Source organism: Corylus avellana, chromosome 8, assembly GCF_965113065.1.
Source record: "Corylus avellana chromosome 8, dhCorAvel1.hap1.2, whole genome shotgun sequence".
Classification (NCBI taxonomy): domain Eukaryota; kingdom Viridiplantae; phylum Streptophyta; class Magnoliopsida; order Fagales; family Betulaceae; genus Corylus; species Corylus avellana.
In genome coordinates this window covers 189,194-206,041 of record NC_142497.1, presented here as the reverse complement: position 1 = coordinate 206,041, position 16,848 = coordinate 189,194, and the positions used below count along the sequence as shown (strand labels likewise).

General features: G+C 36.4%; 3 protein-coding genes and 2 non-coding genes across 5 annotated transcripts; all 5 read right to left on the bottom strand.

Annotated features, from left to right (window-relative positions):
• Positions 1 to 213: 213 nt before the first annotated feature.
• On the bottom strand, positions 214 to 5,666 carry LOC132163516 (TATA-box-binding protein). Its single transcript, XM_059573826.2, has 10 exons — positions 5,395 to 5,666; positions 4,787 to 4,886; positions 3,289 to 3,376; positions 2,850 to 2,921; positions 2,363 to 2,413; positions 1,965 to 2,009; positions 1,736 to 1,828; positions 1,283 to 1,384; positions 1,115 to 1,188; positions 214 to 756 (listed from the first exon to the last, which is right to left on the bottom strand). Coding segments are annotated over exons 2-10 (606 nt in total). The 5' UTR covers positions 4,867 to 4,886; positions 5,395 to 5,666; the 3' UTR covers positions 214 to 755.
• A 1,099-nt stretch (positions 5,667 to 6,765) lies between these two features.
• Positions 6,766 to 8,585, bottom strand: LOC132163671 (pectinesterase-like). Its single transcript, XM_059574038.2, has 2 exons — positions 7,589 to 8,585; positions 6,766 to 7,496 (listed from the first exon to the last, which is right to left on the bottom strand). The coding sequence occupies exons 1-2, from the start codon at positions 8,583 to 8,585 to the stop codon at positions 6,766 to 6,768; spliced, it is 1,728 nt and encodes a 575-aa protein (XP_059430021.2).
• Positions 8,586 to 10,895: 2,310 nt separating this feature from the next.
• Positions 10,896 to 10,979, bottom strand: LOC132164847 (small nucleolar RNA SNORD24). The gene has a single exon (XR_009438447.2). It is a non-coding gene; the product is annotated as a small nucleolar RNA SNORD24 (small nucleolar RNA).
• Positions 10,980 to 11,069: 90 nt separating this feature from the next.
• LOC132164825 (small nucleolar RNA R12) lies at positions 11,070 to 11,158 on the bottom strand. The gene has a single exon (XR_009438428.1). It is a non-coding gene; the product is annotated as a small nucleolar RNA R12 (small nucleolar RNA).
• Positions 11,159 to 12,666: 1,508 nt separating this feature from the next.
• LOC132163597 (antitermination NusB domain-containing protein) lies at positions 12,667 to 16,310 on the bottom strand. The gene is made up of 7 exons (XM_059573945.2): positions 15,855 to 16,310; positions 15,675 to 15,751; positions 15,416 to 15,550; positions 14,245 to 14,299; positions 14,012 to 14,099; positions 13,198 to 13,296; positions 12,667 to 13,096 (listed from the first exon to the last, which is right to left on the bottom strand). The coding sequence occupies exons 1-7, from the start codon at positions 16,217 to 16,219 to the stop codon at positions 12,962 to 12,964; spliced, it is 954 nt and encodes a 317-aa protein (XP_059429928.1). The 5' UTR covers positions 16,220 to 16,310; the 3' UTR covers positions 12,667 to 12,961.
• Positions 16,311 to 16,848: the final 538 nt, after the last annotated feature.

Below are 16,848 nucleotides of genomic sequence, written 5' to 3'. Positions count from 1 at the left end.
CATGGCAGATATAATATCCGACTGCTCAAGGTTAAGGTTGAACAATGAGAGAAAGTCGGAGTGTTCACTGTCACAACCCCCATCTATCGACCGGGCCTCGTCTGTAAAAGTATATTACAAGACGAGGGTATGCAAACAGGCAGGAGTTCACGGACGACACAACTATTTGGCGCTTGATAATCCATAAGTGCTTCATTTTTTTACACATATAAATTCATTAAAAATCAGCTTGGATGACACAAGTGAGTTTTGTCCATGATGGTAACGTAACAGACTAGTTTAAAGCCTTTGACAAAAGACAAAGCTAACAATTGCTTTTCTTCTACAGCCAACAATTGTTTTCTTGCATCCATTGATCTGAATGAGACTGGCAGAAACATTCATTTTTACATTTTAGGTCATTTCCAAATTGGAAACATCGATTAAACGCAACAAACAGCACACAAAGTTTCATACACCAACATTCTATCCAAGAGATCAAAAGTAGGTGTCCAAGGAAAAATCAAAACTTCTTATTCTCTCTCTTTTTTTTCCTTCTTTTCTTCCCACTTTTTTTTTTTGTTTTTTTTCTTTTTCACGTTAACTCTGTAATATAATGTTTTCCCAGTCCATCACACCTTTTAACTTAACCACCAGAGAACCAATGCACAATTTGCTTCCATATTTACAGTTCAATCCAGGCTCAGCAATTACAGTGCCAGGTATTCCACCTTCAAACCTTCCGCGAACACAATCTGGCTTCTCTTCCCATAGAATCTGCATCAAATCAAAATACACAAGAGATGAGTTCCCCCTGGTTGTCAGGACGAGTGTACTGCACAAGTAAAAATGTAAAAGATTCCTAGCAAGCAAAAGCATGGCAACAAGACGGCCATTAAATCAAGGCTTTGACCCATCTGTTGTCAGCATGATCATGGCCAAAAGAATTAACTGTCTTATTCCAATAGCATATTATTAAATACTTTATATACTCTGGGGCAATGGGGGACGCAACTCAAATATACAAGACAAAAACAAGAACGACCCCAATTAGAGAGAATGAAGATCACAAGTTCAGAAGTTAAGTAAAGAAGCATCCAATCTTAATAAAAGCAATTTCAATGAAATGTCGCACCATTGCTGGTTTTTCCTGAACTCCGTAAGAACTGGGTATATGTTCTCAAAGGCTGTATAGGTCTCATCTCTGACCTGAAGAATCAAAAATGAAACAATGCTTATCAGATCAACAAGAAGAAGATATAAAATCTGGGAGGGCAGAACAAAAGAAGACTAGCAATATCACCTTAGCTCCTGTAAGAACAATTTTTCCAGACACAAAAATAAGCAGCACAATCTTCGGTTGTTTCATTCGATAGATCAACCCTGGGAACAGCTCTGGCTCATACTGGCATGGAGAATGAAAACACAGTCAATACATGATTCACCATTCTCTGGTTCATAACAAGGCTTAATCTCAACATATGTATTCTCACAAACATGACTGTGTGTGTATGCATGTACGTATTTATGTAAGAGACAGCATAAAAACTCCATGAAAGGTTTAATCTCAAGAATGGAATGTAGGACAATCTCCCCTCCAATCATTGCCACTTCAATGTCAGATAAGGGAAACACTGCAAAGACACCTTTTTTTTGGGTGTAATTACATGCTACAATTCAAAGAAAAATAAACAATAATGGCTGACATTTAAGTGAAAGAGCACATAACACGGATGGACACACTGCCACGACTTACACTTGAAAAGGCACCATGGGAATATGCAAGTCCTTCAAGCCTGATGGGGAATTTAACATCACAAGAACCAACTATGTTCTGAATCTTGAAATCCTACAACATTGAACCATCAAAGTTAAAAAAAATTATGACGACACTTTGTAGTGTACCAAAGCTGTGCATGACATTAGGTTTTATTTTTATATGCATACATGTACTTGTGTGTGTGAGAGAGAGAGAGAGTTAAAACCTTGAACTTGGCTGGAAAACCAAGCTTCTGAATAATTCGAGCATACTGTAAAAAAAAAAAAAAAAAACATGTAAGATTGGGAAAACGGTGCTTTGATAATAAAAAACACTAATCTGCTTGAGATCTTTTAAGTTTTTATAGGGGTAACATGATGAGCAGGTGATTTGACTTTTTTTTCTCACTAATAAAATAAGGAACTGTTTGCTTGTTACAGGTAAGACTTGCACAGTTTCAACATCTGGTTTTCTTAATATGTGGATTACTTTAGGTGCCAAACTACAAAATTACAAAGAGACCAAGGTATATATGGTGCTGGCCAGTTTTCTACATCTCACAAACAGCTCTATATCTAAAACCTTAAGTATGCAGCTAGATGCACTTTGCAAGGGATCCATTACCTTCCGTGCTGCCAACTTTGACTGTTGTTCACTCTTAGCTCCAGTACAAACCTAAACATCATGGTAACATGTCAGTATTCACAAAATCATTTTTACTTATCAAAAAAATAAAATAAAATAGAAAACCACTAAAGATGCCAATCATGTTTATCATGGGAAGCTTTCAAAGACAATTTGAAATTCAAAACAAAGAAAATCAGCTAAAATACTTAATTCATTTAGCTCCAGGAGACATAAGCATAAATTATTGAGACTCATCCATCCATAAATTCTGTGACCATAATTTTACCTCATAAAAAATTCCAACTAAATGGCATCTTATCACTTTAGTCAAATTTTTAAGAGAGCGAGAGCGAGAGCGAGAGAGAGAGAGAGAGAGAGGACCAACACTGCATCAGGAAACAGTAACAATGGCATTTCTAAGGAATATAAAACGAACATCCACTGTTGGAAATAAGGAAGTACCAGATGTTTTGGCTAAACTTACCATCTTTCCAGAAGCAAAAATCAAAGCTGTTGTTTTCGGTTCCCTTATTCTCATAATTACAGCAGCAAACCGCTGCAAGAACAAAGTACATTTAAACATTGCATATTGATATGAAACAGGAAACACCATTCTATGTGAAAGAAGAAACAAACAAGTTTAACCATCTTCGTCAAATCATCTCAAATTTCGTCTACAGAACAGAAATTCAGAAGTAAAATAGCAAATCTGAGCAAGTAGTTTCCTAGAGAATCAATTACTTAAAGCGAGCTTCCTTAGGTGTAAGCAAATTTGTTGTAACATTGAGAGGATTCAATGACGTACACCCCCCCACCGGAAAAAAAAAAAAAAAAAAATCTCCAGAAAGTGAATAATTACTTGGCCTGAATTATCAAACAAAGGATGATGAGGGAGAAAGACATATATGCCCACAGTCATATACCTTTGGATTGTATTCTGCATTACGAGCAGACAGTGCAATGTTCTTAAGATCTAACTTGCAGTCCAAATTGACTGTTGACACAATGTTCCTGGAGAGCAAACAACACCTTGTTAATCTACCATGAATTAGGTAAGGAGCACGCTCATTTCCAGCCTGACACTTAGGATAAGAGTTTGCAAGGTCATAGCTTGAAGTACACTTAAAAGATATGCTCAAAATTATAGAAGTAAATATCATAAATGAGCAGTCGCAACAACCACTTCTCTAACAGAGCAATTCAAACAAAGGCACAAACAAATAAACTAGGTCCATGTGAAATTTGTATATCATGAGATACAAATCCATCTATCCAGGAGATTCATACTAACCTCGAAACAGAACTAATATTGATCTATGCCACCAATATATATTTCAGGGCTTCAGTGCTCAGATTTAATTTAATATGAGCCAGCAAGGTGCATGTCTAATTTTGAGTAATCTAGCGGACAAATCAGAACCCAATATGGAAAGACAATCACCCCAAGCACAGGAAACCATGAGTGTCCATGCACACAATTTACTTTAATTAAAAAGAACCAAATCATTTAGATAATTTGTAAATGAGTTTAAAGTTACATGTTCGACTCTAGATTATTTTGCATAAAAATAATGTTACACTTACTCCCGCTTCTTCACATAATTTTTCCACACTCATAGGTAGTTTTTAAAAACGACCAGTGGATATGAAATGAATATTTATTAGATTTTGATCCAATAGTAGTTTTAAAAGCCACCTCCTATGGGTGTGAGAAATTGTGTAAAGAAATGGGAATAAGTATAGCATTCCTCTTTGCAAAAAATTCCTCTTTGGAAAATATGGGTGTGAGAAATTGTGTAAAGAAATGGGAATAAGTATAGCATTCCTCTTTACAATTTGGGTTGCGCCCCTCTGCGCGTTGATTAATATATCTTTATTTATCAAAAAAAATATATAGCACAAAGCACCGTAACAAGAGCCTTTCACAAAAGGCATCAAAACCTTTGTAGCCAGCCTATAATGTCATAACACAGCTCTAGCGTATCAAAACCTCAACGCTATGTTTGTGTTACAAGGTTGCAAGATCATATCCCTATAAAGCACAAGATGTTTTTGCAATAAAAAACAAAAATTACATAACAAAACAGAGCAACTCTCTCACTGTTTTCCAATCACAACAAATGCACAGCCACGCTACATATTTAAGACATACAACAACGGTCCCATATCAAAACGCCACACCATCTCATTGTTACCAATTACAACTCATTGACCGACATACTTCCAAAAGGAATTAGCCCATTTCAACATCATAAAAATCTTTCCAACGTCGTATGGGTAGCAACATCCTCTTCCTGTTCTTAAAACAATTGGGGTCACGTCTTTTATGTTTTAGTGATTATGCGGTGAATCTCAGCTAACCCAACTAAACAGGCGGTATATATACTGAAAGAGTTACATTACATATAAATAGGGACTCACTGTAGGGTGGGGACGATCCCAGAAGGATGCTTCTTGAGATCTACGGGTTGGCTCCCTTCCAAGCCTCCTTGATCGGCCATCCCTTATAAATTCTTTTGCTCTATAAAACCACCAACCAAAAGATAACAGATTCACAAATTATTCTCCACCAAAACCCATTTATAACGAAACCCAGAAACCAAGACATCCATACATAAAATTATACAATAAATGTCTTAAATTTTTGTCTTTAAATCAGCTCAGACAAAACCAAAACATATTTTTCCGTGGAAAGAATTTCACTGAAAAATAAATAAAAAGAAGTTTCAAATTAAAAAAAAAAATCGTAAAATACCCAAAAAGATTAGGAAAAAAAGAAACGATCTTTGCGTGAGAGGCGAAGAAATCGGGTTCGGCAGAGTTATTCATTCTGGGTAATCCAAATTTATTTCATTTTGATAAAAAAGAAAAAGAAAAAGAAAAGCCAAATAAAATTGTTTGATATAAATATGAAATATAAGTGGTCGGCTAAGAGAGTATAATCGGGGGTCATAAGGAGGAAATCAAAGTAAATAGCAAGTATTTGGACAGGATCTGGGTAGACAAGGAGAGAATGAGAGAGATCGGACCTTCTCTGCAGTGGAAAGAAAATCTAGGGTTTGCTCTGTTCAATTTAAAGGAAGAGATTCGAGAATAGCAGATCCAGAAAAGAAAATGGAATTGGGAGCGGGAAGAGTTTGAAAATGGGAGTGTTTTATAGGTTTATAGAGGCTTTATAAGAGATTTCTATCTGTGTGAGAGAGTTGTTCTTGAGAGAGAGAGAGAGAGAGAGAGAGAGAAGAGAAGGGGGTTTTTGAGAGGCTGTCGAAGGATCTGGGAGCTTATGGAGCACTGGGGTTGCGTTGTGGATCGATCTTATTAGCGACCTAACCTTCCCTATTTATAGTTCCCTATATTGGCCTCGCCCCCAGTCCAGTGGTCAACTGCCCCCGCTGGGGGTATTCCTGGAATCCAAAAAGGGATTGGTATTCCATACCCATTGTGGGTTTCGGTTTTATCAAAGCCCAATGATTCACCGCCACGCTTCCATGCCTCATATAACATTTCTTTGCTTTGCTTAAAAAAAAATAATGGTATAAATTATATTTTTATCCCAAAACGTAATAACTAATATGATAATTTCAACCAATACTTTAATTGATCTTTATTATTAAAAGAAAAATTAAAAAAAATTATTTTTAATTGTCACGTCAGCATTATAAAAAAATTGTGAAATAAAAATATAAAGTATAGTATTGCTCGTTGTTTTTCCTTTCTAAAAAAAAAAAAAATCAATCAATTTTAGTTCTAACAATATGTTGTTGGTTTGACATGTCATGTGTCAATTGTACTCTTACCGTAAGCCGGTGGTCATTCATTTTTATTTATTTTTTTTAATCTGTTTTAGTTTGTTAAATTTTTATTTAGTGTATATTTATAAGGATTGGGCTTAGGAACCGTAAAAAAAACTAAAGTAGCATATAACCTAAAATTTTTTTAGCTATCTAAATTTTAATTTCGAATGAATGATTTGAAACCATCAAAAAAACTTAAGAGACATAATTGTTAAATGTGTGTACATAACATATTTTAGATCCAAGTGTCTCTTGTGGTTGAACTAATTAAAGGATGAATGTCATTTTAAAAAGGTTGTCCATAAAAATAAAAATAAAAATACTACTAATTAATGGCTCTTTTATAGGTGGAATTAAAGGACGATTGTAATTTTATTTTTTTGAATTTCGAAGAGTCCTCACGCGCGTATGTCTTAATATGTAAAATCCATACACTTTTTCTTTTTTTTTTAATAGAATTCTCCATTAATGAAGCATGCCATCTTTGACACTTTGTCTCTTCATTCTCATGAAAAACAAAACAAATGTTTATTTTTAAATTGTTTTTACAGCTATATAACAAAAACCAATGGGAAAGGACAACAAATAAAAAAAAAAATCTGACTTTCATCGGAAAAAAAGGCCGGGCAGGAAGTGGAGTTGGGTGCCATTCAACCAGTTTTGTGGTTGGATGAAACGACTAGCCGTATAACGCATTACATCACTTGAATTGCTGATGACACTGTATCCCTTCCAATTCACTCTATTTTTGGTTCCAGCTCCAGGCCCGCTGTTTTCACACTCACCAAATGTCACTGTATCTATTAATGCAGAGTTGTTGTTGTTGCTATACCATCCATCTGGGTGAATCAAATCCCCCAGACTTGATTCCATCACGATTGTTCTTGAATATTTCTCCACCGCCATGCCCAAGTAAGCAACACCTTTCTCCGCTACTCCATAATTAGGGGAGTATCTGTATGATTGGTCTCGCTCGATGGTGCAGCCATGGATCACAAACCCAGTGCTTTCCCGTCTATCGCTCCTGCCTTGCAAAGCTATAATGTTTTCCAATATCGGTGGAGATGGCGGTGCCAAAATGATTCTGGAGCGTTGGATTACAACTGCAGCGTCGCCTGTGATGATGTTTGTGACACCGTAGATTTCACAATCTACAAAGAGCTGCCGATTTGCTAATGCATATATGTTTGATGTTGCACTCCCGTTTATTCTGCAGTTGAAGAAGGCTGCTCTATCAGACTGGATTTTAACAGCCGCCATATCCATGGAATTTCCTCTGCTTTTATCTGGGATTTTGATTCCAATATCCTTGCAGATAAACCCATCTCCAATTACCGCTGTAAGTAAATTAATTAATTAAAGAGAATTGAAAGAGACACATGGTTATGGTTAATTAATTAATTAATTAATTTATAAGCAAGCAACTCACATAAAGTAGCTCTCCTATAGGTAGTGGTAGCCCGACTCCCACGGCCATGGAAATGATGATCTGTTCCAGAGATGATGGTTTTATCAAGCCCATCACCGTACATGAATATCTGGGTCGTATTCTTGGCGATGATAACGTTCTCCTCGTAGACGCCGGACTTTACGTAGATGAGATATCGTCCTTTGTGTCCATTTGGGTATGCATTAAGAGCGGCAGTAATGTTTGCATATTGCCCACTTCTATCTTTAGCCACAACCGCATCGGGCTTCATCTGGCCCCCGGATTGCAACAGTTTGCGGCCGGCCGTTGATGGATTTGGTGTGAATTCATCATCATTAGATGATGCCGGAGGCGGAGGTATGGCTGCTGCTGCAGGCGGATCGGCCTTTACGTCGTCGTTTTGAGAATACTCGTAAATTATAGCCAAGGCAATGCTAGTAAGCTGAGTGGAGTTGTGCAGAAGTTGATCCATTATATCAGAAGATGTAGAACGAGTAGTCGTCTCCTTTAATCCCTCAAGACACGCTCTTCGGTATGAAAGCACAGCGCTCAAGCTGCTCCTAATATCACCCGAGGAATCGTTATAGAATGATGAATTTGGCGCAGTAGAGTTTAGAATTGTAATCACGGACTGCAGCTCCTCCATGCATAACCCTATCAACTCCATGCAATCTTCAACCGCCGGCGCCATGTTTTTATCAACTTTCACCTTCTTCATTGCATGTGCCATTTCTGTAATACTACCATTCACTGCAAATCTGAAATAGGTTTTCACTTCGGCGGAGTCACCTGCCGCTTTTAGGCTAGCCTTACAGGCATCCTTGTAATCAGTTTGGTCACAAACAGCGACGAGTGTCATCTTGTGATCATCATCATGGGTACGATCTTTTCCGGCAATAACGCCGATTACAACTGCTGCAATTACTATGAGAGAGATTCCCAATATCACCATGTTACCCAGCAAGTCATCCGGATTATCCTCCTCAAATTGTACCATTATTAATTAATTAATGTTTCTTCTCTTTTTGATCTTCTGATGGAAGGCGTTTTGGAAAATTGGGTGATCCGTGCGTTTTTTTTTTTTTTTGTATGCGTCGTAGGGAGGTTAGAAACCAAAATCATACCTAGTGTTGCTAACAGTATTCAGTTGGGTACCAATACCATACGTACGTTTTCATGCCATACTTTCTCAAAACTACATGCATGCCTAATTTTAGAGCCGAGTTTGGTCTGAACAGGGGACAGCTCATCATCAATGGCTTCCTAGCTAGTTATGGGAATCTCCTTCATTTAGGTGGTGATCAATCTGGTGATCAACTTTCTATTTGGCATGCATAATCTGGGCCCAATTTCCCTGGTAACCTTTTTCCCGCATTATATATATATATATAGTAATGTTAAATACCATCATTTTATTCTATTTTTATCCTCCTAAAGCTAATGTGACTTTTAAAATCATGATTAAATTTTACATCAATCATATTTGAATTTTGATTCAATGGTAATTTTATAAGCGGCTTTAGGAAAATTTTAGTATATATGGGTGAAATTATAAATTTTAGGTTTGAGGTAAAACTAAAAAGAAAAAAAATAATAATAATAATTTTAAAAGAGTTATAAGGATGCTTTATTGGTAAAAAAAAGAAAGAAGGGATAATACATTGTGCGGCTTGGAGGCTAGGTCACCATGCATACACCCGTGGGCATAACATCTTTGAGAAATGCTAAAAAGTATCAGATCTTTTACCAAGAGATATATACTAATTAAGATGGTGTGAAACTTATTCATTGGTACCTATAATATTTATCTTTATTAATTGTTTTGATCATTTTCAGTAATAAGTTTCACATTATCTTTGTATTCATCTAATATTGATAAAAGATTTAGTACTATAGCATTTTTCTTTGGCTTATCAATCAGCCATTTTTTTTTATTTTTTTACATGTCCGCACAAGAGGGAGGGAGGGAGATTCGAATTTGTGACCTCCACTTCATTAAGTGTGGTCCCAACCGATTGAGTTATCTCTTGAGAACCAATCCGCCATTGTTAAGAAAAAGGGAAATTAATGATACACACTATACTCTCATGGTCATGGGCATCATCAATCCCACCCCCTCTCCATCGGGCTGACCACATGGTAACAAGTAACAACCATCAATAATTATTAAAAAAATAAATATTCAATCGCTAATCCAAAAATTGATTGGCTGAAATACCATCACATTATCAACCAGCCATTGTTTCTTCATTCTCGCGTCATTAAAAAGGGTTCTACCAAACAAATGTTTACTTTTATTTTTAAAAAAAATTGTTTTTATATATAGCTACAGAACAAAACCAATGGGAAATTAGGAGGCTACCTCCCATTATGTAGCCTATCTGCATTGTGTTCACAACAAATTAAAAAAAAAAAAAAAAAAAAAAAAATCTGACTTGCATATGAACTCCTTGTAAATTTCCATGATTAAAATTTTTGTAATCCATGGAAAGATGACGACCCTATATATATTTATATGTTTTTTTTTTCTTCTATATAATTCATCAAGAAAAAAGGCAGGCTGTAAAGGGACTTGGGTGCCTTGCAACCAAATTTGTGCTTGGATGAAGCGACCAGCCGTATAACGCACTGCATCACTTCTGTCGTTGATGACACTGTAACCCGGCCAGTTCACTCTCTTCTCCGTTCCAGCTCCCGGCCCCTTGTTTCTATACTCAGCAAACGTCACCGTTTTATCCCATAGTTGTTGTTATTGTTATAGCATCCATATATATCTGGATGAATTAGATGATCTCCCAGAGATGATTCCATCACGATTGTTCTTGAATATTTCTCCGCCGCAATCCCCAAGTAAGCTGAAATATTCTCCGGTCTATAAGATTCGTCTGGTTCGAATTCGATGGAGCAAGCCATGGATGACAAAACCTGCCTTGCGAAGCTGTAACGTCTTCTAAAACTGACACATCTTTTTTATTATTGACATTGCAAAAACATTTAAAAAGAACAAAAAAACTTTTTTTTTTCACATACGGCTTCAGAATTAGTATAGGAGTTTATATTACTCGATCATTCTTCATTATTTCCATTATCATAATTAGGCCTCTCATCCTCTATTCTTCTACCCGATCACCGAACACTCACTTTATTCCATTTGCATATGTTGTTAATATTATTAACCTGTGTTTTGAACAATTCATATTTGTGTCAATTTTAGGTCTTAGATCCAAGCATAAGCCATACGGTTTCTGAGGCATATAGATCCAGCCTAATCAAAAAATGATGGGATTTGATAATAATGCGAAAAAGAGGCCTCAGAGATCTTGGTGGAATGGAATCATCAAATGGGATTGTTTCCCATCAAGAGTAGCAAATATACCTAGCATCACCGGCCTCAATTTAATCTATTATCACTCATCTTAAATCTATAATCAATTTACAAAAACAAAAACACAAAATATTAAACAAAAGAGATCACACATGATGTTGTCAGAAGTAGCTGGACATGATGTCACATATTTTGCTTGGCAAAATATCATAGGGAATCCGTCTGATTTTTCTCATCATCCAACATCACGCACACAGATCCTTGCAAATAATCGTTAAAAACAAGAGATAAACTGTATCTGCCTTGTCACCGATATCCTATAAAAGAGAAAGGATAGTCGGAGCTAAAGGCAGAGTTACGCGTAAGGAATATATACACGCAACGAAATTCTACTTCAATATTGCCTAACGATAGATTCCATGATCACCCACCATATTATCTGATCACAGAATTGCAATATTAGGCGAAAAACCAAAAAGAAAGAATAAAAAAAAAAAAAAAAACAGGGAAATAGGTAAAAGAGCAAGAGAGAAAAGCGACAACCATAAAAGAAGCTTTTGAAACGGAAGACTTTGGGGGATTTCGAAGCGGAGAGGAAGCGAAGAAGGACGCCCGCCGCACTAGTAAGGAATGAAGAGGGGGTTGTGCTCCATTTTATAGAAGAAGAATGGGATGGCAATGAAAAGAGTAAACCCTAGAGGCGGGGGCGGCGTTGTAGTGATGGACTGAAGCCTGAAGGAGTATTTCTTTGGGCTGCAGGCCCACATTCCGATCTAACAATCTTGAAACTGCTTTTACTTTTCTGTCTTCCTTGCGCATGGCCTATAGACTTTGCCCATATCATCCAACTTTGTTCTTTTTCTTTTCCTTTTGTTTTTTCAGCCAAAACTACCCTAATTTTGGCGGAAGTATATATATATATATATAAATTAATGAGAGCTATCAATCAAAATAATGGGTTGTCATTTGCAACAAATACTTGGAATACCTCTGGTTTGTTTTGTAGTGTTTTTATTTACGAAAAGATTTCTAAAAAATTACTTTAACAGAAGCACTGAAGCAACCCCAAAAAAACAAGATAATTTTTCTCAAAATTATATGAGAAAAAGTTCTTTTAAACTAATCTAGTAAACTAACATGTGCCTGTAAAGCATGTAATTCTTATATACATTTTTAAAAATACAAAATCACATGCTGCATGTATCGCTCATCTCAACTTTTGTTGCTATAGAATTACAAATTATTAAGAGGCTTTACAATGTAATAGCTCCATGTATATTCAAATTAGAGTCTCAATTGCATTATAGCAGAAAGGAAAACCCAAGTTTCATCCTGGATCGGCAAATCTCCTCTACCATTGAGTATGTTTTCTCTGTCATTTATACCTCCTACTCCTAAAAGAGTAAGAAAGTTCATAGAAGTACACACTTTTATACCTTTATATGACTTATTGGGTCGGGACTAAAATGTTTTTCGGCTGCATCCCACTTGTCCTGGCCCTGCTCACTTCTTCCCTATTCGTAGTGACAAGGACTCGTGTTCTAGTTTGGTTGGTGTTCGGGTTGTACTTTAAAAAAAGAAATCCCAATGCTAAAATTTTTTGGCAAATCACGTAAGAGCCTGTTTGAAAATTTGTTTCAAGTATCAAACACACTTCTATCATCTAAAAAACTATTTCAAAGGAAAAAGTGGTCGTATTCTTCCAACAAAACACTTTTTTCCCCCCCAAAAAGGCTGAAAATTGCGTTTAAGGAGAAGCTCAAATTTGATGTTACACTATCGTAAGATTTAAGTTATAACATCACCATTCTCAGCTATTAATACAACCTTGCTTACCAGACCTGCCCTTCCATTTTTTAACTTCTAATGTAGAATGCAGTGATACACCTGAAGAGAGACAAAAATTTCTTTTCCCTTGGGGTTTCCCAGCATCAACAAATTAAACCATCACCTCCTGAATGAGGTTCTTCGGTCATCCACTACTGCCAGTAGGAGCTTCCACAATGTGAAGGAACAGAGCAGTAATCGAAACAACTACTATTCATACATCAACTGATCACTTTCTGTTCTTCTATGGCCCGAGTCAAACCAGTTTCTTCAAGGTCTTTCACAAAGGTCCTTAGACACCCATTGATGATACGCGGTGCTGCTCCATCACAGAACCTTTTAGCAAGATCGACAGCCTTCACAAATAGCCATATGTAATTAGAACAATAGAAATTGATACAAGTACACCAAAGCAAAGATAAGCAAACTCAAAAAGCAATGGAAGTGAATATATTACTTCGTTAATGACAATCTGGTGCCTTGTCCCTAGGACTGCTATTTCAGACATTGCCAAATGAAGAATACACAGCTCCAAAATTCTGCCTGCAGGCTCACTCTGCAATATATGTATAAATAAGATGAAAACATTTTCTGACAGTAGTAAATTTTGTAAGACGACAACATAGACAACTATGTGACCTATTTTTTCCTCAGCCAAATAACAAAAAAAGTAATTCTGTACTCTAGTTTGAGATGTTAAAACTTACAAGACTTGTATGGGGAAGTAAGATAACATTGTGTAAATGACCAACGTTTCCAAAAGAAAAAAAAATAATAATAATGAAAATGGAAGAGAACAAAAAAGTTTTCTTGGGCTCAGCTAGATTTGATGCTTTTTTTTTTTCTTTTTTTTTTTTTCTCAGGTAAGTAAGATTTTACATGAAATAAGGAAATGGACAAATTTATAAGTACCCCATTACTTCTTTGAGTTATGCCTACCTAAGAATGAGTAGAAACTAGCTGAGTATTTGAGCTGATATTTACATCTTTACTCTGTCCAAGTCATACAGTTCCACCAAGTGTCAAATAAGGACATATGTACATGTTAATGATGGAAAGTGGTCAACGAGAAAGGCAAAGAAATCTAGTATGGTAAGGTCAGGACACAATAGTACTGGAAAAACAAAGCACAAATTACAGCTGATGCTTTGCAAATAAGTGTAGGTATGCATTCTACCTAACGAAAAACAATGGCTACAGTACTGTTAACAAAGAGAATCGTGTTAGCAGAAAATTGAAAACCAGTAATTCAACACTTCAACTGTTTCAACCTTCCAATTTGGAGGGGCAACTTTTTCAATGACGAGCACATGACTGTCCCATCTTTCCACGATAGCAGCTAAAAGTTTCCTTGTAAATCTGCAATTAAGTATGAAGACAGAGTTAGCTCTCTTTCTCTTTCTCTCTTGCTTGTACATATGCATGCACAAATGAAAAAAGCAAAAGAAAAGAAAAAGACATGCTCCACTTGCTTCAGGCAACAAAAGTACTTCAGAGGGTTTACCGCAAAATCAATTTGCTGTATACCAGCTTTGGAGGAGCTGCGAGGACTTCTGCTTCTGAGGTACAAACAAAATATAAGTCATGCCGCTAAAAAGAGGGACCCCGAAAATTGAGGTAGAATAAGCATTATTACTATATAGAGCTATGAATAATTGCATATGCAAAGCCATTGCTCACTCAACTTGCACAAAGCTACTGAAGTAGCTTTGCCTTCTTAGTATCAGAACAGCTCATTCTATTATGGAAGTAGTGTAACATCAAGGGCTGTTATAACATTATGATACCAGAGAATTGATAGGTTTTTTGGGCACGACATGTTAAATTATAGAAATATTCACTACATGGTTCTTTGATGATAACAAAGGAACACATATTCACATTACCTAATCTCCACGCCTCCCACATTGACCGAATAACACCACTATACAATTATGCATGACTATCTATGTAACTCAACAAGTGTGTATAAAGTTACCTGATCGATTGTTTCAACTTGAATAGATGGACTTTTGGTAGTTTTGAAACCATCATGCAAGTCCTGAGGAACTATTATTGCAATCAAGAATGATGTTGCAACATATCCTTAGGAAGGAGGATCTATCTCTTTAAGGGAAGGGAATTGATTTCTTTATAGTAGAAGTTGCCAATGATAGAGGTAATATTTCATACTCTATTGGGGGGATAAACTTTATATGTTTAAACTCTATGCTAATGGAACAAGTTAGTAAAGTAGCTAAGCTCTTCCAGGGGGAGATTATAATACAAGAAGTACTTGCACCAAAGAACAATTGGGGAAGAGGGAGGGGATTTCTAAAGACACAAAAAATTGACTAGATTGTCTCCTAATTACAAGAAAGCGCTCTCAATAATTCTATTCGATCTACCTTGGAGTTGAAACAACTGATTGATTGAGTCAATGCTGATTCCGGCACAACCATCAATTAATTTAATACAGAGATCTAGACAATTCTAAAATCCACTATGAAAGAGACTACATGGTTCTTGAAGTTTTTAAGCTGGATAGCATGACATAAAGACATACAAATATTATTAATTCACTGAATTAGCACTCAAACCTAATCTTCATTCTAGCCAAAGTTTAAGCATTAGTGAAGGCCATGTAAAATTAAGTAATAATAAAAAATTTAAAAAAAAAACTTTTACAGGATTACCTATTGCAGATTCCTTTTCATTGTCACGCAGAAGCTGGTCTGCTTCTTCAATTGTGTCCACCGTGACAGGAGGCCCTCCAAAGCTCATGTGGTTGTATGATAACAGCGAAGCTTTATCGAATTCATACCCGGGTTCTGAGAGAAGGCATAAAGCAACAAAGATAGTCAGATATCCATTTCTTTTCCTCAACATAAAAGATTCAAACTCCAAAAATGAACAATTTTTTCATATGGGAAAGCTTAGTAAATAGTTGGTTACCTCGGCGCGCATTCAGTCGCTTCTCAAACAGCCGAATTGGGTCCGACCCTTCTAAACACGCCGCATAAACTATTGACCTGACATTATATTCAACCCCACAAAATAAAATGAGATTATTTTCCCGAGAATCAAACATGGGCGAGCATCGAATAAAGAAGAAGAAAAGAAAAAGACAATTACAGAGCGAACTCTCTGGCGGCTCTCGGGCTGCAAAACCTGCCACTCTTGTCAATCTTGGGCAACATATCTCTGGAAGACGAAGACGTTGTTGAGGTTGAGAAAGAGTCCTTAGATTTCTCCAGAGCCTCCTGTTGGACTGCAAAAGCTGAAGTGCGGAGAGAGCTGGTTCTGCTTCCGGGGCACCAAACAGAAAGTGGGGTGCTCTTGGGCCACCCATTGCATTTGGGAAGGGAAGTGAGCACACGGTATTTTGCTACAAATGAAGAAGAGAGAGGGAAAGAAGTGAACTCAAATTGGGGTTTTAAGGTTGAAGGAGGAGACGAAGAACAGCAAGTATAGCCGAGAAGGAGCGAGCTTCCTTCCATTATTGCTTCTTCTCCTTCTTCTTCTTCTCTTGTGTCCGAGCGAGCTGTGAAGGAAAGCGTTTAGGATAAACTATCCATTTCTATTCGTCGGTGTACGTTTGTCGAGTTTTTAAGAGGGCTTTAGTTTAGTTTTAGCCTTTATGGGATATTTTACTCTCGACGCCGTCGTTTCGACTTGATTGGCCTGAGCAGAAAATTGGAAACTAAACCAACCAGTTGAGAAAGTTGACTGTTAATTTCCAATGTGATGTCGTGTGTGTAGACTGTGTAGTGATGAATTTTGAGCGTGTTATTGTTTAATAACACAAAATTTAATCGGAATCTGCATGGTAATTTTCTTTAATGAATTGAAATGGAGAGATTCTATTCTTAACAAGACACTAATTGTAATTTGATTTATTAATTAAATGAATTATATCTTTTAATTTTCATTTATAATTTTGATGAGAAATGTTATGTGTTCTTCTAATGTTTTTTTTAGTGTCCTCACAACTATGATGTGACTTTTAAAATCATCAATAGATTAAAAGCCAATAATGATAATTTCAAATTCAATGGTGATTTTAAAAGATACATAACAGTTACGAGGATAACAAGAGAAAACTTGAAGAACACTTAGCGTTTCCTAA

Coding starts and splice junctions, on each gene's coding strand:
- LOC132163671 (XM_059574038.2), bottom strand. CDS start 8,585: ATGGTACAATTTGAGGAGGATAATCCGGATGACTTGCTGGGTAACATG. Junction 7,497..7,588: donor CTATAGGAGAGCTACTTTAT/GTGAGTTGCTTG, acceptor ATTTACTTACAG/CGGTAATTGGAGATGGGTTT.
- LOC132163516 (XM_059573826.2), bottom strand. CDS start 4,866: ATGGCCGATCAAGGAGGCTTGGAAGGGAGCCAACCCGTAGATCTCAAG. Junction 2,414..2,849: donor TTTTTGCTTCTGGAAAGATG/GTAAGTTTAGCC, acceptor CATGATGTTTAG/GTTTGTACTGGAGCTAAGAG. Junction 2,010..2,362: donor CAAAGTTGGCAGCACGGAAG/GTAATGGATCCC, acceptor TTTTTTTTACAG/TATGCTCGAATTATTCAGAA.
- LOC132163597 (XM_059573945.2), bottom strand. CDS start 16,219: ATGGAAGGAAGCTCGCTCCTTCTCGGCTATACTTGCTGTTCTTCGTCT. Junction 15,551..15,674: donor GCGACTGAATGCGCGCCGAG/GTAACCAACTAT, acceptor GCCTTCTCTCAG/AACCCGGGTATGAATTCGAT. Junction 14,100..14,244: donor TACAGCAAATTGATTTTGCG/GTAAACCCTCTG, acceptor ACTTAATTGCAG/ATTTACAAGGAAACTTTTAG.